The sequence below is a fragment of the Acanthochromis polyacanthus genome, chromosome 10 (genome assembly GCF_021347895.1).
Source record: "Acanthochromis polyacanthus isolate Apoly-LR-REF ecotype Palm Island chromosome 10, KAUST_Apoly_ChrSc, whole genome shotgun sequence".
Taxonomy (NCBI): Eukaryota; Metazoa; Chordata; class Actinopteri; family Pomacentridae; genus Acanthochromis; species Acanthochromis polyacanthus.
The window spans coordinates 20,489,906-20,511,279 of NC_067122.1; the positions used below are offsets into that span (position 1 = coordinate 20,489,906).

At 41.4% G+C, this 21,374-nt stretch overlaps 2 protein-coding genes across 4 annotated transcripts in view; both read left to right on the top strand.

The window, feature by feature from the left end:
• The first annotated feature begins 3,393 nt into the window (after positions 1-3,393).
• dele1 (DAP3 binding cell death enhancer 1) lies at positions 3,394-11,547 on the top strand. 3 transcript variants are annotated; one of them, XM_022216857.2, is made up of 12 exons: positions 3,394-3,619; positions 4,647-4,764; positions 5,220-5,322; positions 7,141-7,285; positions 7,432-7,638; positions 7,745-7,827; positions 7,968-8,061; positions 8,157-8,299; positions 9,025-9,183; positions 9,831-9,923; positions 10,336-10,495; positions 10,629-11,547. In XM_022216857.2, exons 1-12 carry the CDS (start codon positions 3,589-3,591, stop codon positions 10,883-10,885), a joined length of 1,593 nt encoding a protein of 530 aa, XP_022072549.1. In that variant the 5' UTR covers positions 3,394-3,588; the 3' UTR covers positions 10,886-11,547. The 3 variants fall into 3 exon arrangements, with proteins under 3 accessions (XP_022072549.1, XP_022072550.1, XP_051810881.1); XM_022216858.2 differs by having other exon boundaries at positions 10,632-11,547; XM_051954921.1 differs by lacking the exons at positions 3,394-3,619; positions 4,647-4,764 and adding an exon at positions 4,803-4,953.
• A 358-nt stretch (positions 11,548-11,905) lies between these two features.
• LOC110967296 (amyloid beta precursor protein binding family B member 2) overlaps positions 11,906-21,374 on the top strand; it is a 44,276-nt gene continuing 34,807 nt past the window's right edge. Inside the window, exons 1-6 of the mRNA XM_022216856.2 lie at positions 11,906-12,182; positions 15,596-16,884; positions 17,576-17,772; positions 18,908-19,051; positions 19,540-19,625; positions 19,746-19,806. Coding sequence (XP_022072548.1) covers positions 15,627-16,884; positions 17,576-17,772; positions 18,908-19,051; positions 19,540-19,625; positions 19,746-19,806 — 1,746 coding nt within the window. The 5' untranslated portion in view covers positions 11,906-12,182; positions 15,596-15,626. The remainder of the gene's footprint in view (positions 12,183-15,595; positions 16,885-17,575; positions 17,773-18,907; positions 19,052-19,539; positions 19,626-19,745; positions 19,807-21,374) is intronic.

Here is a 21,374-nt window from a genome sequence, read left to right on the forward strand (position 1 = left end):
CATGTCAAGCAAGACACTGAACCCTTAATTGCTCCTGGTGGGTCATGGTTAGCGCCTTGCATGGCAGCTTCCGCCATCAGTGTGTGAATGGGTGAATGTGACGTATCATGTAAAGTGCTTTGGATAAAAGCGCTATGTCTATGTCTATAGGAACTGGCTATAGCATAGACATTTAATGTGATTGTTAAATGTCTATGCTCCTTATGTAGCTTACTACAACTGTAGTTTTCTGCAAAAATCACTTTAAATCATTGTAAGTTACTGTGCCTTGAAATACATTTAGTATTCTATAGATCTTAAATTAGAAGTGTTTTATTTATAGTATTGTAGAGCAGATTTATTTTAGTTTAATGTTATTGTTTATCTGGTTACTATCTATCTATCTATCTATCTATCTATCTATCTATCTATCTATCTATCTATCTATCTATCTATCTATCTATCTATCTATCTATCTATCTATCTATCTATCTATCTATCTATCTAAATAAAGATGAATTTTAATGATCATATGAGTGTTTCGTGTACTCATAATTATTATTCTTTAAAGCCACATCTGACCAGAGTATGGAATAACCCAATGGTCGAGATTTTGTCACATATCAAACAACTGTAAAACCTTTAGTATACAGTTTGGCTAAATCTAACGCAGCACAAACCACTATAAAAACAATATGATACATGAGTAAAAAATTGCTTTCTTTCAAATGAGGTGGAATGGAAATATTGAATAAGAAGCAGCATTACATTGTGCTTGAGTTCTCCTCCTAAACCACATGGCTCCATTACTTTGTTCGTACTCAGTGTCAGGAAACCAGTTTGTGAAGTAGCAGGCAGTCCACGAGTCATAAACTGCTGTGACGGGAGAAATGTTTTAAAATGTGCCCAAAAAGAGAGTTAATGAGATTTCAGAAATTGCTTAGCACTTATTGAGTCCCCTCTCTGGTTCAAATTTCTCAAATTTGGGAACTCCAGTAGAGACTGAAACATGGGTAAAGACAAACTGCTCAATTAGTCAGCTCTGGTGGGACCCTGTTTCCAGCTCAGCTCCATGTTTTCCATATTGCCCAGACAAATTTGGCCCCAGGCGAATCAGCAAACATTATTTGGCAGTTCAGGCTTCTTGCTAACATTACAAACGATCGCAGGCTAGACTTCTTCGCCTGAGGAGGCTTGTACGTGAAATACGTGATGGCTGTGTCACCATGGCAACTGGTCAAGGGGTGAATTATTCCACATTTAATCTGACTTCACAACAGCAGATCTCCTTTCTTCCCCCCGTGGCCTCGTTTACCCCCATCTGACTGGAAGAGTGAGTGTTTCCAGTAAAGCGTCGGAGCGTGCGTCACTGTTTGGAGGGCAAAGAACAGGCAAAACCATCCTGTGGAGTAACTGATGAGCTCTGTAGCGTTGGCCAGATCAACTCCTCAATTCTTGAATAAGTCAAACAAGTATCTCTCCTTTTTTATCTAGATTTTACAAACATTTGTGTGTATGACGGAAGTGCTACAGCAGCAGAAGGTCTAACAATTAACAGAACATGCATGACATTTTAATCAGACTCCATCACAAATCTTGGTGTCCCTAAAATACCGCTTTCCTCATGAGTTGAGTCTGTTGACATTCTTGCTTTTACAGGAATTAAGGTTTTCACTAATATTCCTTCAGATATTTTTTTCAGCTTTGCTGCAACATTAAACTTTAAATAACCCCGCGCTGGGGAAAAAAACACTTGAAATATGCACTTACCTATTTATTCAGACACTTCCCATACGCGCTAATGTGAAATCTATTTACTGAGATTTTTTTCAGCGTAACATTGCTATGGTAATAGCTTTTGCTCACAGCCTTGTTTCCATTAAAATCTTATTTTGAACATAACTGGATTCATGAAGCTCTGCAGTAAACAAATCAAGTACAATGGCCAGAATGAGCATTTTGACAGCATGTAGGATCAGGATTTTCACTGAGTTTTAGCTGCTGTCTGCGTCTTTTCCTGTGTGTGTTTCATCTGTCTCCTTACAGTAAATGCTTCCCTCATGAATGTCAGGTGTGTTAGTTGAAAAAAAAATATTTTCCTTGACCTCTTGGTCCCTAACCAAGATGGAAATTGCAGTTAATAACTAATTACCTTAATGATGACTGAATTCTGTGGGACACACTGAGACACTTGAATACAAAAAAGATATTATTAATATCAGTAACAACCTATGTGCTTTTCTGATTATAACAAGTCAGAGTATCTTCTGTTGACAAAACTTATTAGAGTAAAGATTCTGAGGTGTTGTTGGGATCTTGACACTTTGGGAGCTTAGCCCAGCTAAGAAATCCTCAGATTTTGACCTGATAATTGTGCCATTTTCAAGTAATTTCAAAGTAAAATTGCTATTGAATGTGAGACAAAGTGCTCTAGGCAAAGTGAAGTCATCTTTCTGTGCTTGTCCCATATTCCACAAAAATATCACAAAGAATACTCATTGGGTTTCATGTAGAGATGTGCTTTGGAAATAATTGTTTTCATACATTTTATACAAAAGTAACTTTCACCAGGCCTTTGAAAATTCCAGGAAAAAATGTAATAATTTAGAATTCTTCTAAACCCAGTTGTGCTACTTTATTACTTTACCATCTCCCAATGTTTACATTGTATCTAGTCTTTAGTTACTGTTTGTGCCAGTTTTTTTTTTTATTAAAGCTGACATTTTTGTTAACTACAACCCGATTCTGGTGTCTGAATTAGGACCTCTTTCAACACTCAGCCTGACAAAAAGGTTCAACCATAAATTCCCATAATACTAAAACCTCAAATAAATAACTAAGAATGATCAGACAGAATCTCCTAACTGTGTAGCTGACAAAAACACACCAGAAATTCTGTCCATCGTGTATGAAGGACAAGCTATCTAACTTCAGCACTTTACAACATGACAATAAAAAACATTAATTCATGGGATTTTCTAATACAGTGAAAGAGCTCTATTTTGTCACTCAGTCTTTATTACCTCTGTACAAAATAAAATAAATTCAATGAAACACGAAAAGACCTCAGTTCTCTCTCTCTCTCTCTTTTTGTTTTTTAGCATTTTAGATTATTTTTCTTTTTATATGGAGTGATGTTCATAAATGAATACAAGACACCTCTTCTGTTCAGGGTGGGTTTGCAAATGAACCATTTTATATGCTGCTTATTAAGCCAAGCAAAAGAAGCGTCAAACCGAAAAAATATTTTTGAATTATTTATTTCTGCATTTGTGAACAGGAGGGTTAAAAGGGAGGGTTAAAAAGCAGTGCCATAGATACTGTGAGGCTGTAGTTCCTTCACAGACCACAGGGAGGCGCTGTGAGACTTGAGCTCCTCATAAACAACCCTCGAACTCTGCGGCGTTACGTCATACACTTCCTGGTTGGATCTCTTTCGAGGCGTCTTGTGACTGATTTTTTTTTTAAATTTACCTCCGTCCAAACCACCGGAGGGACCCTCATACAAGAATCGGCAGGAGTCGTTATTACCGGGCCGGACACCCGGTACTTTACCGTAAACATGCCCGGTCGAAGATAAGTACTTAAAGTTTCTGAAAAAGACGAACCATGTGGAGAGTCCAGAGTCTGGTTGGCAGAGGTGAGAAACATTACAGACAGGAGAAAGTCTTCCTGTCCTTGTTACGACGACCTAGTTATTTCAATTTAATTATTAGCACGTGTCGCACTTTTGAGAAATAAACGCTGTTTCTTGTGCTTCCCCAGCAGCAGTATCTTTTTATTAAACTTCATTAAACGCCATACATTCTTGTATTAAGTTTACTCGGTTGGTTTATTTTGGTCCAGTGAACCGGGATCATGTTGCTGAGCTGCTACAACCTGTTTCAGACCTCTCGATGTTTCTAAAAATTCACAGAGGTTGTATGTAACAAAACACTAAAATATTCATTGAAGTGTTTTATTGTTCGCATATAAACACACCGTGAATTATTGCTTCATTTAGGTACAGAATACTAATGCACATCTCACTATATTATAATTTATTTATAAATGATATCGTAGATTTGTTAACTACTTGCAAAAAATGGCTAATAAAATATAATAAGGTTATTTAAAGAAAACGAGAAATGGCAGAATAAAAGGAAAGCAAACATCTGCACAATCACTAGAATTGGAACTGGCTATAAAAATATCTATGTTATGTCTTTATTCTACTTAATAAATAGCTGTAGTAGTTTTTTCTCTTTCTTTTTCAAATTAAACCACCCTTGATGCTTTGGCAATATTGTTAACATGATATTAATGTCAGTAATGTGTATTGAATTGTAATTTAATTGAAAAAATTCAATATTTTAAGCAGTGCTGGTCAGCCGATCAGCTGCAAAAATGGCAAATTTGTCCCCAGTGAAGCTTATATTTCAACATAAATGAAGAGTAGTTTTTCTCTAATAAATATTTTATTTTGGTTTAAATGAAGCAGTATTTTCAGTTGCTCCGTAAACGTAATTAAACTGAAATAACTGCATGAGATGAAGAATTTAAATTTACAGAGCATGTTTTGTGGTTCTGAGGCGACTCAACCATCTAACCTTCCTGGATACTTTTTAACACTGAACATTAATGTTTAATTTCTGCTGGGTTTTTTTTCCATTAAATCCTCCTCTCAGTGCTGCATCGTTGCCATGGCAGCAGCTCCCTGCGACTCCCCCAGAACCACCATGTGGAGGACGAGGTCATCAGCGGCTCGGCGGTCCTCTCCACCTCTCGACACTCCTCCGACAGCAGGTGCTCTCAACACCTCCGTCTTTTCGTTTTCACTGTTCAAACTTCAGGTCTGACACAAAAAGATTAGAAAGCGAGAAGAAAGGAACATACAAGAAAAGCCTTGAGCGTCTCACTTTGATGCCAGGACTTCTTTGTACTCAAACCGCCGGTTATATTATCAGGTGATGAAAAGAGAACGTTTGGCTGAAGGTGAGACCTCAGAGACTATCTTCATCCCTGTCCTTTGTCGTTCCTTTACCCCCTTATTGAACCTTCTTTATCCTTATTGCCTCCCTTTCAGCTGGTTGCATCATCTGGCAGCAACCTGTTTGTGTGTATAAACAGTGTAAGTTGAACGAACAGAAACAAAGCCATCTGCCTTAAACAGATTGCGTCTGTGAAGCCTCCTCACAACAGACAGGAAACAGAAACATATATGCAATTGTTGGATTTTCTTTGTACTTTTATTGTTGCAGCTCTCAGAAAGAGGAGGATGGAGAGAGGAGGAGGAAGCAGAGGAGCTTTCAGTTCGGTTACGCCGAGCTTCCACGTTACACAGCCTTGGATGCTGTGGGATGGGTATGTCTTTCTGTTGCTGCATTTTCAAATGAAATATGTAACCCAAAGGCCTGCTTCATCAGCTTATCATTTGTCTGTAAGTAGTTGTAGGAAAGATGTCAGAAGGCTCAGTGAGAAACAGTCTGGACGGCTAGATGAATGGTGCTTGGTGCATTAATGTGGATTGATTCATAGCAAATTATAAACGCAGTGACTAATTTAAATCCACATGTCAGAAAAATCACTAACGCAACTAATCACTGCACATTGAAGTGGAAACTAAGTCACAAAGTAAGGGCCAAAGTCTAAGACCTGACCGTGTTCAAACGTTAAAGATCTTCAAAAAATGACCACCAAGAGAAGCCAGCATTCGGAGGCAGCAGGATTTATTGTCGAGTATTTCTTAACAGTGATTAAAGTCTGTAAAAAAAAACAGATCCTGAGCTGTGCATCGACTTTTATGCTGTGAGAATTGGCCGTTTTTCCACACCTACAGGGCGTATGATTGGAGGGACAGTTGTGACACCATTAAACTTCTCTAAATCTATTGGTCAGGTCGTGACATCAGGTTATCATATTTCACCCCCTACAGAGGACATGCGCATTAGATTTTCATTGGATCATCTTTTACAGAGAACATGCCCAGACATGTTCAGACCTTGCCCTATTACTTTGAGACAGATTTCATGCATATTATACCTTCATTTATTGTTATGTTTCTGGTACCCCTCTTTAGCAAGTTATATTGTTTTTAGTTGACACCATTATGTTTGGAGTCCTCCATATGTCATTTTCTGAAAAGCATGTGATCCGTCTTCACACTAAAATACGTGTTTTTCTTGATGATCTTCCAGCTGTCTGTGTCTTCCACAGACACACACACAATACCGTCAAGCATCAATCAGTACTAGAAATTCATCATTATGTATTTTATACATATGTTTTCACTCTAGTCTTCAATCTAATAGCATTTGACATAATTATATCATGTTTTACTTTTAGCGCGTTATTCCCACAAAAATTACACTACATCTGCACAAGTTCCTGCAAATATACACTGTTTACATATTTTAAGTGTACAATGAGTGGATTGTCAAAATTTAGATTGTTTTCTCTTCTTTTTTGTGTTTTTTTTTTACCTGGTGGCAAACAGTTAGTTTTTGTAACACAGTGCATGCTTCCACTGTCTCATGACGCTGTAGAGACTAGTTTGTGTGCTTCAAAGCAGTCAGTGGAAGCAAGCTTAATTCACAGTTTCTCTTTTCAATTTTTTGCTAATTTCATAACTTCCTTTCAAATTTACTTGACAAGTGTAGTGAAACACAGTTATAGTTTCTGTATCTGCGAGGGTCTACGAGATGTCAAGTTCGTCATCTCCCTAAATGCACCAGACTGTGCAGACTGGTTATTCTAATGCAGCCAAAAATGTGAGACCCTGCAGCGATTATGCTACAAGGATAAGACAGCAGTGAACATATTCAGCAGTACTGTTTATACGTGGAACACTTAAAAGCTGATCTACTCCACGTATGTAACAAAGTCCTCTATTGAAAAGTAGCATGATAACAACAACTAAACATCCAGGGTGTCTGCAGCTGTCTGTATGCACATCTACACAAAATATCACCAAAGTTTAGCCCAGTTGTTTTGTTCATCCGGCCACAGTGAGTAGTTCTTCCCATTTACCTACTAGAGGGCTTATCAGTGTGCAGGAGTCTTCAGCTCTCCATGACACATGTTTGGCCATTCCTGCTAAAGAACATGTAGGTAAAAAGAGTAGTGGTGCACATCTCGTGTATGAAATGTCCTTGTGACAGTGGAGCTGCTGTGTCTTCACAGGGTACAGCAACGCTTCTGTTCATGCAGATCTGCAGGAGGATCCACTCCCAGTTCTCTTCAAGCTCTGAACCCAATCCGACCCCTGGAACCTTGACAGCAACTTCAACTCTGCACAAGTGCGGCTATCGCATCCTGCTTGAGATCTGTGAGTCCTTCTGGCATCAATAGACCAGCAGGGTGTTGATCTGACAACTCAAACTTTACCATCTCAACTCCAAACTTTGCTTTTCCTTTAATCCTGTGGGATCAGAATTCTGACGCTGTTTTGTTTCTTCTGTCTGATTTCGGCAGTGTCTAGACGTGATGTCCTGCCCAGAGGAAGGAATGTGTTTTGTCTGCAGGAGGTGCCCGAGAGGCAGAACTATGATCAGACTTCAGCTCAAAGCAGCAGCAGCAACAATAGCTCTCATAGCAGCAGTGAGCAGGACCATCTGACTGCTGACAGCTCCATCGCTGACCACCAGAGGGCGCTCCTGACCCAGGATTCACTTGTACCAGGTTTGTTCTGTCTGCACAGCTGTATGCTCGGTTTGTAAATCATAAGATTTTATTAACCGAGCATTCATTAGAGTGTAAATAATACCTTATCTTGTCCGACTTACAGAGGAATCACTTCTGTCAGCAACCTGTTCACAGCAGAATGACACCAACAGAGACACAGCAGAGAAAACGGATGCTGCTAGCGAGGTATAAATCTGCATCTTTTCATTTTTGTGAACTTCATTTGAAAGAAAACAACATTTTTTTTCCTTTATCTTGGAGAAGGACTGACTGAGATGATTCCTAATCATCATTTTTTTTTATTATTATTTGTTCTTTTTTTCTAGGAGATATTGTCTGATGAAGAGAGGCTGACAGAAGCAGCACTGAACCTGAGACAAGTGGGAGACACCAGCGTTCCTGTCATCCTCAACATCATCGGTGATGATTTATTGATGCAACCAGTTGAGACAGAATGTATTTTCTTTGTTTTTGTCTGTTTATAGCTAATGTCTCAATCTTCTTCTATACATCAGGTCTAGAAAGTGCCAAGAGGGACAACTATGAGGAAGCTTTCACCTGTTTTCTAGCTGCAGCCAATCAGGGCTACAGTAAAGCTCAGTTTAACACAGGGGTGTGCTACGAGAAAGGCAGAGGAGTCAGCAAGGACATGGAGAAGGTGAGACCCCAGAAGCACGAATTTAGTTTCCTCACAAATTGGACTGAGTAGGTGTTTAAAAGTCTTTCATCTCACGGTCTCAGGTATATGTTGTTTGCCCTTATAGACAGTAATATTAGTTGTAACTTTTTCCGGAGTGTGTTTGGAGGCTGTCAGGAGAACAAAACTGTACATTAAAAGCAGGATTGTACTTGCAGGACTCTGTTAAATCCTTTGATGTGCTTCAGTCGGCGCTGTAAGTCCTGTAACAAACACTGTTGCTACTGGTAGCCACAGTAGTTTGGAAGCTCATCGTCTTGTTAATGCAGTCCTGCGTGGTTTATTTGGTGAATAGTTGCAGAAATCTGAGAGATGCGCTTGGATATTTGTGCACTGATTGTGGATAAAGTTTTGTTTTCCAAGAATGTTCCACCAAAATATGCTTCTTTGGCACTATTTTGCAGGAGTTCTGTCACTGTATCCTGCACTAAGCAGAGCCCAAGATTATTAATACTGGTTTAAAGCAGTACAAACAAGCTAGAGCATTTTATCACCTATAACAGACTGGTAATGAGGTGCAGCCAGACCATTCTTCAGAAGAGACACAACCCTGATATTTGTGGTTATGCAAGACTTACTTGCATATAAATGTATGAGATTAAAAAAAAAATCCAAGCTTTCTTATCGTATTCATATTTCTCTTGTAATTGCTTTATTTTAATATCCCCTTATGTTTTCTCTCCAAGGCTCTATATTATTACAAGCAGGCAGCAGCTGGTGGCCACAAACAAGCTCAGTATCGCTACGCAAAGCTGCTCCTGACCAGCAGGGGGCACCAGAGTTTAGAGGAGTTGGACGCTGCTGTCAGCTTCCTGGAACAAGCCGCTGCAGCTGGACTCACCAAGGTAGGAATCATGACAAGTCTTCTTAATTCATATAATAGCTTTTTTAATCTAGTGGAGATAGCAACAAGAGCTGTTTACACGGACTATTCAGTGGAGTAGAATGCTTAAATATAACACCTGTGCTTTTTCTACTATGGCAACTAAAAAAAAGATTTTGTTTTTAACTTGTTTTAGTTTTAGAATGTAAAAGCCTGAAGAAACATCTTATTTGACTTTGTTTTTTGCTACACTATTGCAGACAAAAAGTACTGTATCACCTCTTTGTTTAGAGTTTAAGTTCAACATGTTAGAAAACTTGGAAAAATACAGTTTTATTGTCTCTTTTTAGGTGAAACCAAACTGAACCTGGGACGTATTCCAAAATACTGGTTTATACATAGTAATAGTATTTAGCACTGTTATCTGCCTCAGCTTCAGTGCAGCAAGATACCAATAAGAGTGTTTTAAATATAAAGACTAAAGACTTGCTAATGAGCTGTTAGAATCGCTTGAGAACTGGAAGAGACTCAAATTTCATGTGGATGTACTGATTCAATAAGCACGTCTCTTACTGTCGTTCAGCCATACCGATGTGTGTGAGAAATGTTGTTAGCTGATGTTGGTTTGCTTTTATTACGTTAAAACGTTGTTCCACTGCTTCTCTTCAGGCTCAGGTCTGTCTGGCTTCAGTCTATTCTCAGGATCCAGTCAGATATGGGTGCAGGTCTGTCGAGTATCTGAAGATGGCAGCAGAGAGCGGAGTAAGTGATCTTCTAGATGCTTCTAGGCTTTTATCAGTGGATTCATCTCAGGGATCTCCTCCCTTCCTGGTGCCATACCTCAGTCATGTTGCCTTTGAGAAAAGATGTCCCGATCATCTCCTGCGTTTAATAATTAGAACATCACTGCTTACATGTGCTTGAAACTTTCTGCTGCAGTTGTAGTAAAGCTTATGATCAGCTGCTGTTACTAGAAATTACTTGAGATTTAGTTTTGTTAAACAGTCTTCTTTCTGTTCATGTCTATAAATTCCTGGAGTTGTTTTTTCAAATATAAAATGCCGTTACATATTTGACTCTGCATAAAAGCAAAGTCAGGTCCTTTTCAAAGATATTTCAAAGATCGTCCTTGAAGGTTTAATTACTTGAACCCTACCTTCCTCTTTGTGCTCAGGACAACACAGCCCTGCTCTTCTTGGGTCAGTGCTATGAGAGCGGCTTTGGTGTGCAGCAGAATTTAAGGACAGCCACTGAACTCTACAAACGAGCTGCTCAAGCGGGCAACAAGACAGCTAAGAGCTTGATAACACCTCCTAATGACACATACAGTAAGGGTAAGTACACATGCTCTGCTGGAAAGATGCGCATTTGTGTTAGTCAGTATTTGTTAGCGATGACACTGCATGCGATACGGTTTTAATGAGCCAAGACAGCAGTGATAAGATGTGATTTCTGTTCTGTCTCCAGCAGAAGATGCAGCGTTGCGCTCCATCCGTTCAGCTCCGTGTTTCTCTGTAGACGACCGCCAGCTCCAGCAGCAGCTCTCCTCTCTGGCCACTCGTGCCCTTCCTTCTACCAGTCGCCCCAAAACGCTGCCTCTCCTGCCTCACTCCTGGAGCACCGGGAGTTTGTGCGTCACTCCATCGTTGTCCACAACATCTCTTCACCTCCACCCCTCCAGCACTGAGAGAGGAACCTGCCAGTGGACTGTAGGGATCGGATAGAGGTCCAGAGGCAGCACAAGCCAAATGGAGAATGTATGTCAAGTGAATTGACAGTGAATTGTCGCCTAAAGGCAAAGGTCATTGTGTGTTAGGTGTTGTGAAGTCTGGATTAGAGTGAGTGGCTTTTGTACTTGGTCAGGTGTGTGTGTCTGGATGAAAATGTGTTGGTGTTTTTTATGCATGGAAAAGCTGTTGAGCACAAGGTCTTACAATATTGTGGAATCAGATGAGAAGCTTTCAAACATAGTGTTTTATTATGAGCTTTCCTGTGGTAAAAGTTCTCCAGTACATGGAAAAAATGTGATCTTGGTGCCTTTGGGTGGGTTGAGAATCTCAGATGGTTCCTTGTTTTTCTCTTTCTGCTAATGTGGAATAAGTCACATAAAAGCAGGCGTAGAGCAGCTATGTCTCCTGTCAACTATTACACACATGACAAAGTGCTTTTTATTGATGTTTTATTTTAAGCTTCAACAGTATATTATGTTCTTAGATGAAATGGTTCTTTCATATTAAAAGAACGGTTTCAGAAGACACTACTGCATGCTTTGTGATAGCTCAAACTGTTAACTAGCCATGCCAAAGTGAATTATGATGCACTGAGAGGAGGTTGTTATATTGTGAAATGCACATATTAACAAAATAAAAGAAAAAAACCCTAAAAATCTGTTTTAAAACTGTTTTTTATTAGTCAGGGAGAAAGTAAACAGTGGTACAGTATAATCAGGGCTTGATGTCAACAACTTTACAAACGGAAACATTGCTTTTAGGACAAGGCTGAGTCAACCCTCATGAAATATTCATCCACAGAGGAGTGGAGCTGCCTCTGTGTTTCAGGGACTGATATGTTAAAGTCTGTGCACCTCCATAAACCATTCACGTTCCCATAGACTAATGCATGACGTAAGAGCCCGATGATGTGTGATTTCATTACCTGAGTTGCAAAATAACACCGGTAGATTTATTGTGGTTGCGTCTCCTCGGTGCGCCGAGCGTCCTTGCGTCCGCGCCGCTGATTGGCCGGCTGGGCTGAGGAGCTCCACAGCGCCGCGCCGCGCCGCTCCGCTCCGGGATCTTCTGGCGCAGAGAGAAAGCGCAGCTTTGGCCGCCAGCAGCCAGCAGCGAGCACCGAGCCGGGCTGGGAGGGCAGATGATGTGATGTGATCTTATACGGGCGGCCGGCTGCAGCTACGGGCGGACTGGGGCTTAAAAGCGACTGTTGACCTCGGCCCTGCTCACTGGCTGTGTGCGCGTCGTCGTGGGAAGGGAGGCGCAGAAAGCCCGGAGGCTGACCGAAGCGGTGAGTAGATGTAAATAGATGCTCTCGACGGGATGCGCTCCCCTCCCAGTGCAGCGGTGGCGGTGCTGGGGCTGGAGAGAGACAGACAAGAGAGGAGGATGCTAAAGGTTTTTGCTGCGTCTCTTCCACATATTGACAAATCGGTTTCAGCAACATTGGAAACTCCTGTTCTCCATCCTCGCGTTTTTTGCTTAGATTTAAAGATAGGCTGCTTGTGATGTGTCAGCGAGGGGAGTTTATTAAGGAGGCAGCAAGAAACGAGGGGCTAATACTCCACCCATGACATCATCGACTTTTTCCAAGTTCATTTTCTCCCTTGGCTGTGCTTTCATCTGTTGCATTTCATTTTCTAAAGCAGTGGGTGCAGCTCCTAGTTAAGAAGAGGGGCCTGCCATTACAAGTTGATAAAAGATGGTTTCCCCTCACCTTTAGCTCTCGGTATTTAGACACAGCTTCATCTCGAAAGCAAATTATTGATGTAAAGTCACAAGAAAATGGTATTTCTTTGACCTTCAGGTGGAAACATTGTTGTCTGTGGGCCCTGTATCTACAAGGTGAGCAGAGAAGCATCCTGTTTGGACATCTTGCTGTAAAAATAGAAAAGGAGCTTTGTGTTTGGTGTGTCAACAAGTTTTATCTTTACTCATGCTTTTTGTCATGCAAGTAAATCTATGAAAAACTCACTTCTTTACTACAATGCAGCACATCCAAGCAAGGCAACCAACTGGATGTTGTTGTTTTTTGTTTTGTTTTTTAAAAATGCGAATAGACTGAGAGTTTTATCAGGATGCATGTTGCATTGTTCTGGTGCATCTCATGAATGACCTCTGCTGTTACGGGGAACAACAGATTTATTGAGGACAACAGTCCAACTACCTCTGTGTGTTGACTGTGCCCCACTGTCCTGCAAACTGCTGTGTCATTCTGCTCACTTTCTCCCTCTAATAACCATCCTTCCTCCTCCACGCTCACATCCTCTCTGTGCCCCACTTTGTTTAACTAATAGAGATCTGACTGCATTGCCGGAGAGAAAATAAAGGAAGGAAGAAAGGGAAAGTCTGTCATATCTGTCTCAGATGGTCCAGTTTGTCTACAGCTCAGACACAATAATAAAAAAGGGACAATGGGGGAGTTGAAATGCTGTTTTCTTATCACTCACTGTCGGTTTCCAGGGTTGTGTCAGGATGTGTAATTCAGCCTCTGAGTCATGCAACATATTTGCTGTGATTTTCAGCTTCACAAACTACATAATCTGTAGCTGTCTGGTGAAAGGCTTGTATCTCCAAAATGTCAGGTTGTCCAGCTTTTAGTCGTGTGTTTGTGCATTCACAGGGGCAAAGAGTTCAGAGGAATTATTCGAGCCTACGGGCTACAGAACAATCTATTAAAGAGATAACACGAAATTTGGATTTGCATGACATTTAAATGACGTAGAGACGAGCTTCACCGGCTGACAGCAGTGGCTATTCTGATGAGGCAGTGCAGGTAGTTTGTACCTGTTGACAGTGTTTTTGTGTGTGAGTCACAGGCCTGGAGAGCGAGCGCAGATTCAGCACAAACAGGTAGTTGTGGTTGTTTGGCTCAGTGACAGAAGGACAACACGACAACCACCCAGGGAGAGGAGAGCGGATAGGGGTCCTGCATGAACAAAGTGCACCGTCCAGGGATTCTGCTCACTCTAAAAACCCTGCCTCCGTCTTTTCCCAGGATCTTGTCGTACTTTGAAATCTGCTGTGTTTGAGTTTTCCATGTTCTGAGAAAAGGCACTGGTGATGACTGCAGCATTGTGTGAGGTGTGTGTGTCTGTGTTTAGGATCATTTGAAAGGATGTTTGTATGTTATGCATGCGTGCGTGAACATGTTTTCCTACCTGTATCTGTGCTCAGGTGTTAACCTGGTTTCCACAGCCTAATTAAATAATTTCAAAACAGAAGTGATAGTGATGCAGCCCGTATATGTGTCACGTCTTAAGATAATAATGATTTTCTGCCATTGTCTTCGCTGTTACCCATCTGTCTGTATTCAGCATCACAGAGCTCATCCACCAAGAGATAAAAGAGACACGGTTAGCTAGTTAGCAGGAGCTGCCTGCCACTTCTCCTCCCCACAGACCAGCTTACTGCTCAGCTGCAGCCTTGAATGTCAGTCCTGGTTGAATACATTGAGGGTCTGACTCACTCCCGATATCATGCAAATGCATTCCAGATTCATGACTTTGATGCAGTGTTTTTAACACTTCAGCAGTGACACCTTATGTGTAAAAGGGGCGTGAGGCTGGAAAAGAATCTGCACCCATAGTGCACTGATGAAAGCCTGGTTGAGCTGCCGCGAGGGAGATGTTTTATTGGCTTTATGTTCAGTTGTAGGATCAGAGGGATGCAAATGAGTGACACGGTGCTGAACAGCTCAACTTGATAATGTTACCCATCTGTGATGATGTCATGGAGATATGCAGGCTTTTTTTCTATTCTCTTCTGTTCTATTCTAATTAATATTACAGCAGTTTTTGGGATCGCCTGAAAGCTGAGAGGCCAGAGGGTCTAGCTTTGAAAAATATGCATACCAAGAGACTAAACATTAGCCAACTGTACAGATAAGTGGACATGAAATAAGCTCCAAACCAAGAACAAGGAGCGTTATTGACCATCGGGAAACTGAAGTGAGGAATTAGTCCGATAAAGCTTCCACTCTGCCTGGTACACACCTTTGTCACTTTAAAGAACAAATTTATGAAATGTATATCTTACATTATAGTTTATTTTATGTGTTTATGTTGAAAAAGGAATGTCCAGGCTTCTTAAAAGAAATCTTAGTCACTTTCAAGAACAAAGTTACAAGATGTATATCATAAATGTTGGTTTATTTTATGTGTTCATGTTGAAAAAAAAACTGAAATTCAGTTACTATACAGTACCCTCCATTATTATTGGCACCCCTGGTTAAGATGTGTTGAAAACCTTAAAATAAATTCAATTTTCATTGTAGAAGCATACTCTCACACTGAAAATTGATTAAAAAAATGTATTATAGGAGAAGATTAGGTGCTGTTTTATTAGAAAAAGGGGGTTGCACAAAGTATTAACATCAGGGGTGCTAATAATGGTGGCACACATGATTTGGTGTAAAAGAATTATTTCTTAATGTGTGATTTTTTTTCCCCCACTGAATTAATGCACTTGAATTAAAGGTTGGATTTTCCTCTTTTTTTCATTGTGGTCCTATATTATTTAGAAAAAAAAGAATTTATTAGAAGCTAAAGAACACATCTTAACCAGGGGTGCCAATAATCATGGAGGGTGCTGTACTACTAGACTGTATTAACGCTGAGGTGTCAATATTAGCATCTTCATCAATCTTCTAGTATAAAGTAATCTCTAGCTCGACTTCTTACAGTGTGTCTGTTCTCCCATCAGCTCTACCGCTGCAGTGTTCTCCCAGTCAGCCATGATGTCCGTACAAACTCCTCCCCTCTCCCGCTCTGGCTCCTCCCCCTCCACTGGTGGTCTGGCCAGTCGCAACGCCTCCTCCGCCGCCCCTCCCACCTCCCTCAGCCTTCGATCATCGTACAACCAGCTGCTCGGTCGTGACGTCATCAAGGAGTCCATGGAAACAGGAAGTTCGGCCACCTTGCCGAAGAGTCGTCAGAGGTACACGATGACCAGCGTTCGGAGCGCCATGGGGATAAGTGACAACTTGGCTTTGTCGTCTAAAAACCAACCTGTAACCAGAGGAAGGGGCCTCCCAACCAAGTCATCCTCCAGCTCTGCCCTCTACTCCTCCTCTTCCTCCTCCTCCCTGTTTAATACAGCCAACCCCAAACTGGCCAAGAATGGCGCCAACATGCAGAGACGAGCCGAGAGCCAGCAGCTGGAGCTGAGCAGGGCCAACACAGAGGGCAAGATTCACAATGATCTCATCAATAACCCCAGTTCGGACTGGCTTGAATTTGGGAAAGATAACTCACAGCTGCCTCCGTTTCGAAGAAGAACCAAGAGCTTCTTGGAGTACCACGGGAAGGGCTGGGATCTGGACCTCTGGGGGAACAAGGAGGAGAAGGAGGAGAAGAAGCAGCAGCCTTCACCAGAGAAGGAGCAGGCCAGTCCTGCCAAAGAGAGGGAGAGTCAGAAGGAGGAGAAGGACGGTGACAAGCAGAGCTGCCAGGAGGAGAAGGAAGAGGTGGAGCCTGTGGTGGAGGTGGACGAGGAGGAAGACGAGCCCACACCGACACCAAGACAGCCTCTGCTACCAGTGGTGGTTGAGGCCCCTCTTTCCTCCACCTCCTCCTCTTCTACAAACAGTCCAGAGTGGGTGCCCGACAACCACAACCACCTCCAGAACCAGGCTCCAGCCCAGCTCAAAGAGGAGCTCTGTGCCCCGGTTCAGGCTAGTCCTCGTAGTCCTGCGAAGCCCCCTCGGAGCTCCCAGCCCCGGGTGATCAAGGTGGAGCTGCACCCCAACAACGAGAACCAGTTTCTGCAGCAGTACCCACCGTCTTCCCCAAAACAGGCCAGAGCTGCAGAGAAAAGCACCCCAACAAGAAACCGGCCTCCACCTGCCATGCCAGATCCAGAGCCAGAGACTGGGGTCCCTAAAGTGGGCTTAAGAATGGATATGACTCCTGACACTCCCTCAGAGGATGAAGACTCCAGCTGGACCACCCTTTCCCAAGAGACGCCCTCCCCTCAGACTCCACAGGAGACAGGTTCGATATGTGTGTCTTCGTCTTTTCATCTGATTTTCATTTGAAAAATTTGCATATCTGTGTCAGCCTTTAATCATGCCTCAATTACACCCTCCTTTCATTCCTCCCCTCTTTCCGTCTCTCAACCTCCTACAGTCTGATCTGGAAATTTACCAAAAGCCTCTTCTAAAGTGAGCAACTCACTCTAGCAATACTGCTGGAACCTTTAAGGCCCCCGTGTGCAACCTTATGGTGCAGAGAGTGATTAGGATGGACAGAAGGATGGGATGCTGCGGATAGCAGGGTGTGAAAAAGGAAGAGAAAAAAAGTAGTGAGAGTAAAGCAGGGCTGGGTTTTGAAAGAGATGATTGTTGAGGATGCATGACAAAGCAATAGATAGAGAATATGAATGTATGGAAAGAAATATAAGAAGGGCAAGCGAGAGAGGAAGGGAGGGAGGCTGTTGCGCATTGTGTCCTACCACAGGGGATGAGCCCCTGAGTTGCTATGACAACAGAAACTAAGTAGGGACAAACTGACCATCTCTGAAATTTACTCTGTCCACCCTCGTTTGTGTGTGCGTGGCCTCTTGTATGCGACTATTTCATGATCATTTGTGTTTTTGCAAGCATGCATGCATATCTATATACAGTTTGTGTTGTGTAGTATGCTCATTTGTAATATGTGTTTGTGTGTCACTGTCGTCCATCAGCGGATGTATGGGTTGAAGGGGAACTGCCCCCTGGCTGGCGGGAGATCTCGGACTCATCAGAGGTCTATTTCTGGCATGTTCCCACCGGCACTACACAGTACGACCGACCTGTTGCCTCCAGCAACCAGCTCACCTCTTCCAACGTCGACCACGAGCCACAGCAGGAGACGCAGGAGTCGCTCAAACCGCCCAGTGAGGTGAGGGGACCAACAGACCAAACACAAACATGTGAAAAGCATTCATATTTCAGTTGGCTGTTTACCCAGAATGAACCCATTTAGTTTTTGTTAAAGCTATTATGTTTATTGTTTTTTTGTCTACATATTCAGTCTCCAGAGAGGAACTACACGCATTTCAATTGAATATTTATCAATAATTCTACTCACAGACACGCTGAAGAGATATGATTACAAACGGTTTCTGTTTTCCTCAGACAGAAATCTATTATTTGTTCAAGGCTAAATGTTCACTACGCAGGTGACAACGATACTCGCACATATACAGTATTTTTTTATGAAAGCCTAGCAATCTTAAGCTGCTGGTGAACAGTGAGATGTGGTTGATCTCTCCAAAAAAGCTGTTAGATTTGTTTTGGCAAACATTTGTAAACTTTATTTTCAAAAGACTTTTGAAAAATGTCACTTAAGTGAAATGAAAATGTTAAATGAAAAATATGAATGAAAAATATATTAAAGTACATGGCAAAACATGTATATTTTTTTTGTATTTTTGGCCTTGTTAACATATCCATATGGTGTTTTTAATACATATATGCAAGAAAATGTGTGTGAAATAGACAGTTAACACCATGACTGAGCATTTTATTTCACTGACATCATTTGTCACAAACCTATGGGGTTAATCTTGTCATTTTGCAGACTGGGGCTTTCTGTGACATCAAACATACAAGGTTGAATCACTCCATTATTACAGCTTGTCAGTATGTAGTGTAGTTTTACAGCAAACCTGTAGCTGAGCTGGTGTGTTCAAGCTGAAAAGTGGATGCTTCATAGATCCGCATATTTTAAAATAAGCAATGGTGTAGTGAAATAAAGAGCCATTTTACAGCAGGACAGGATTCTTTTTATGTAAAAAAAAACATGTCTATTTAACGTTGATACACAGAGATGAGTTTTTAATGAGAGGCGCTTTAACCGTTTTCTGGGAGGAACCTTCATTTCAAAGGTTGGTGCCGTAACTGGCAGCAACAACGTCTTTGTTCGATTTATTGGGAAAGCTGTTGGTGATCAGTGACGTACCCACAATCCTCTTTGTGTCTCTCATCCTGCATCTCACTCTGTGTCTTCATCTCCACCCCTCTCTCTCCCACAGCGCCCCAGCAGTCTGATATCTGACAGCTCCGTGGAGCCGGTCCCCTCACCCTCCGGCTCCTCCCCCTCCTCCCCCTCCTCCACCGCCTCCAATGACATCACCTCTTCTGCACAGAATCTCAACAGCACCACCTGCACAGCCAACGTACGTCACCTTTGTTTGGGTGTTCACCTACCGGCACTGAAAGTTCAGATACATTTTGGTGACGTTTTAAGGGCTTTGTTGATAAATTTTGGGATACATGAGGAATGTGTCGCTTTTCATCCTAAATTACACCAAAATCCAAAAGAAATAATTGCTCTTCATTCAGCAAATCACTTTTGCAAATCAAAGGGATTAAATCCACTGCATGTATTTTGTCAGTACAGTAAAATCTGTAGCTTCAAAAACTCCTATTTCTAGTCTAGCTTTATGAAAGACATTAACAATCTTTCTCTGTTTTCAGTGCTACATTTATAATATTTAAATCAGTAGTGATCTCTGTCCAGGCCAGTCTGAAGTACATATCTGTCATATCAATTTAATATCCATTTTATCCTATTCACTTATTATAATGCAAATTCGATCAAATACCATATGAAAAGGCTATTCACCTTTTTTGAATGTCTCTCCGTCTGTCTCATTTCCTCCAGGAACTGAAGGACTATCCAGTCTATCCAGATCCAAGTCTTAAGGCATTTGAAGGGGCCACACTCCGCTATGCATCCCTTAAACTCAAGTAATCCACACAGATAGACATACTGATACATGAACATGATATTTTATCGTACACATGATATTTTTTAATGTACCAGTGGGTAAACTGTGACTGATTGTTATGTCTGGTATTTATTTGCAGTCCTCCTGCTCAGCTGGAGACAGTGGACCTGAACAACACATTCTCTGATCCAGAGGCAATGGTGAGCTCCAAACTACAACACAGAACAACAACGCACTTAAAAATAGTCTGAAATGCCTTTGTGACAAAGAATGATTATTTGCTTGGATTTTTACATTACAAATTCATACCTGAATATATCAGGTGAACTGCTCTATTGTTTGCTGATTATTTGTTTTGTCTGATAACCTGCTTGGACAAACATTTTACCATCAGAGGTTCCAAATTGTATATAAGAATAAATTCACTTATCACAATATAAAAGTGTTACAAGCAACTGTGGTGAGTTACAGCTGCTTCCACTCACCGTTTGGGTGGTTGAGACTTAGCATTAATTCAGACTTCAAACTATTTAGATGCCACCATTACTCAGTACTGAAGTATATCACCTTTAAATGACTGTGGCAACATTTATAACATTTGAGGAGCAAAATATCAGCCTGCAACCTGTATTTGTTAAAGTAAGGAAGTCACCAGGAGTTGTTTGCAGTTATGTAATGAACCTGTTCACTGGTACCCTGGGCACCCTCCTTGTTTGCTGCAGCGCCCCTTAGTGGTCTCTTTGTGAACTGAGGTATTGTGAAGTGTTTCGAGTCAGAGAAGTCTCAGCCGCCTCCCTGTGGAAGAATAACATAAAGACAAGTTCACCCCACAGACAGGTGGGATGATCACTTAGAAAGGAGCAGAGGGATCTTTTCTCAGGCAGGGATATAATACAACTACAGGCACAGCAAAGAAGACACATTTGGGAGTTGGATGGAAGTTTTGTGCATTAAGAAACAGAAAAGTAAAGACATGTTTCAGGATGTTCCAGATCAAAACATACCACATGCTATATACATTTTCTTGGTCTATCTGTTCTTTTACTTTATAAAAAAAAGGACAAAATTAAACCACAATGGACTGAAAATTACTTTTTAAAATTCAGATTCCAGTGAGACAAAAGCTAGAACTATTCAAAAACCTCTATGGGAAATGAGAAGTGTGGGGATTCAGTTACGATCTCAGTATGTGTGAAAGCTTAATGAGAAAGAAACCAGGAGAGAATAACACGGTCTGTGTGTGTGTGTGTGTGTGTGTGTGTGTGTGTGTGTGTGTGTGTGTGTGTGTGTGTGTGTGTGTGTGTGTGTGTGTGATACTGTTACAGAGCTTGAGAGATGTTTCCTTTTCTCATCAGAGAAAAGCTCCTTGATATAGACAGAAAGAAAGAAAAGGCAGAGAGGAGGGAGGATGGTAATGGCTGCTGGCCTGAGGCGGTTTACACACATGCTGAAAAATCAGACACATACACGCATGCAGTGTTTCATATTTCATGTGTTGCCCCTCTCAGTCAAACTTCTCTCCGTTATTATTCTGCTAACTCATTTATGACGGTACAGTAACTGCTGCTGTACATTGTTCTGTACCATCAACTTCAGCAGAAACTTTGTTTGAGAAGCTGTTTGTCTGTCGTTCATGTGATGTTCATGTTCCTGAGTTAAAATTAGGATCTGAATCAAGTATTTGTTTAAAGCATAAAGCACACTGATGAATGTGAAAAGAGACGTATAGTTTATTGCTACCAGAATCTTAATTTTCTTTGTATGTTTG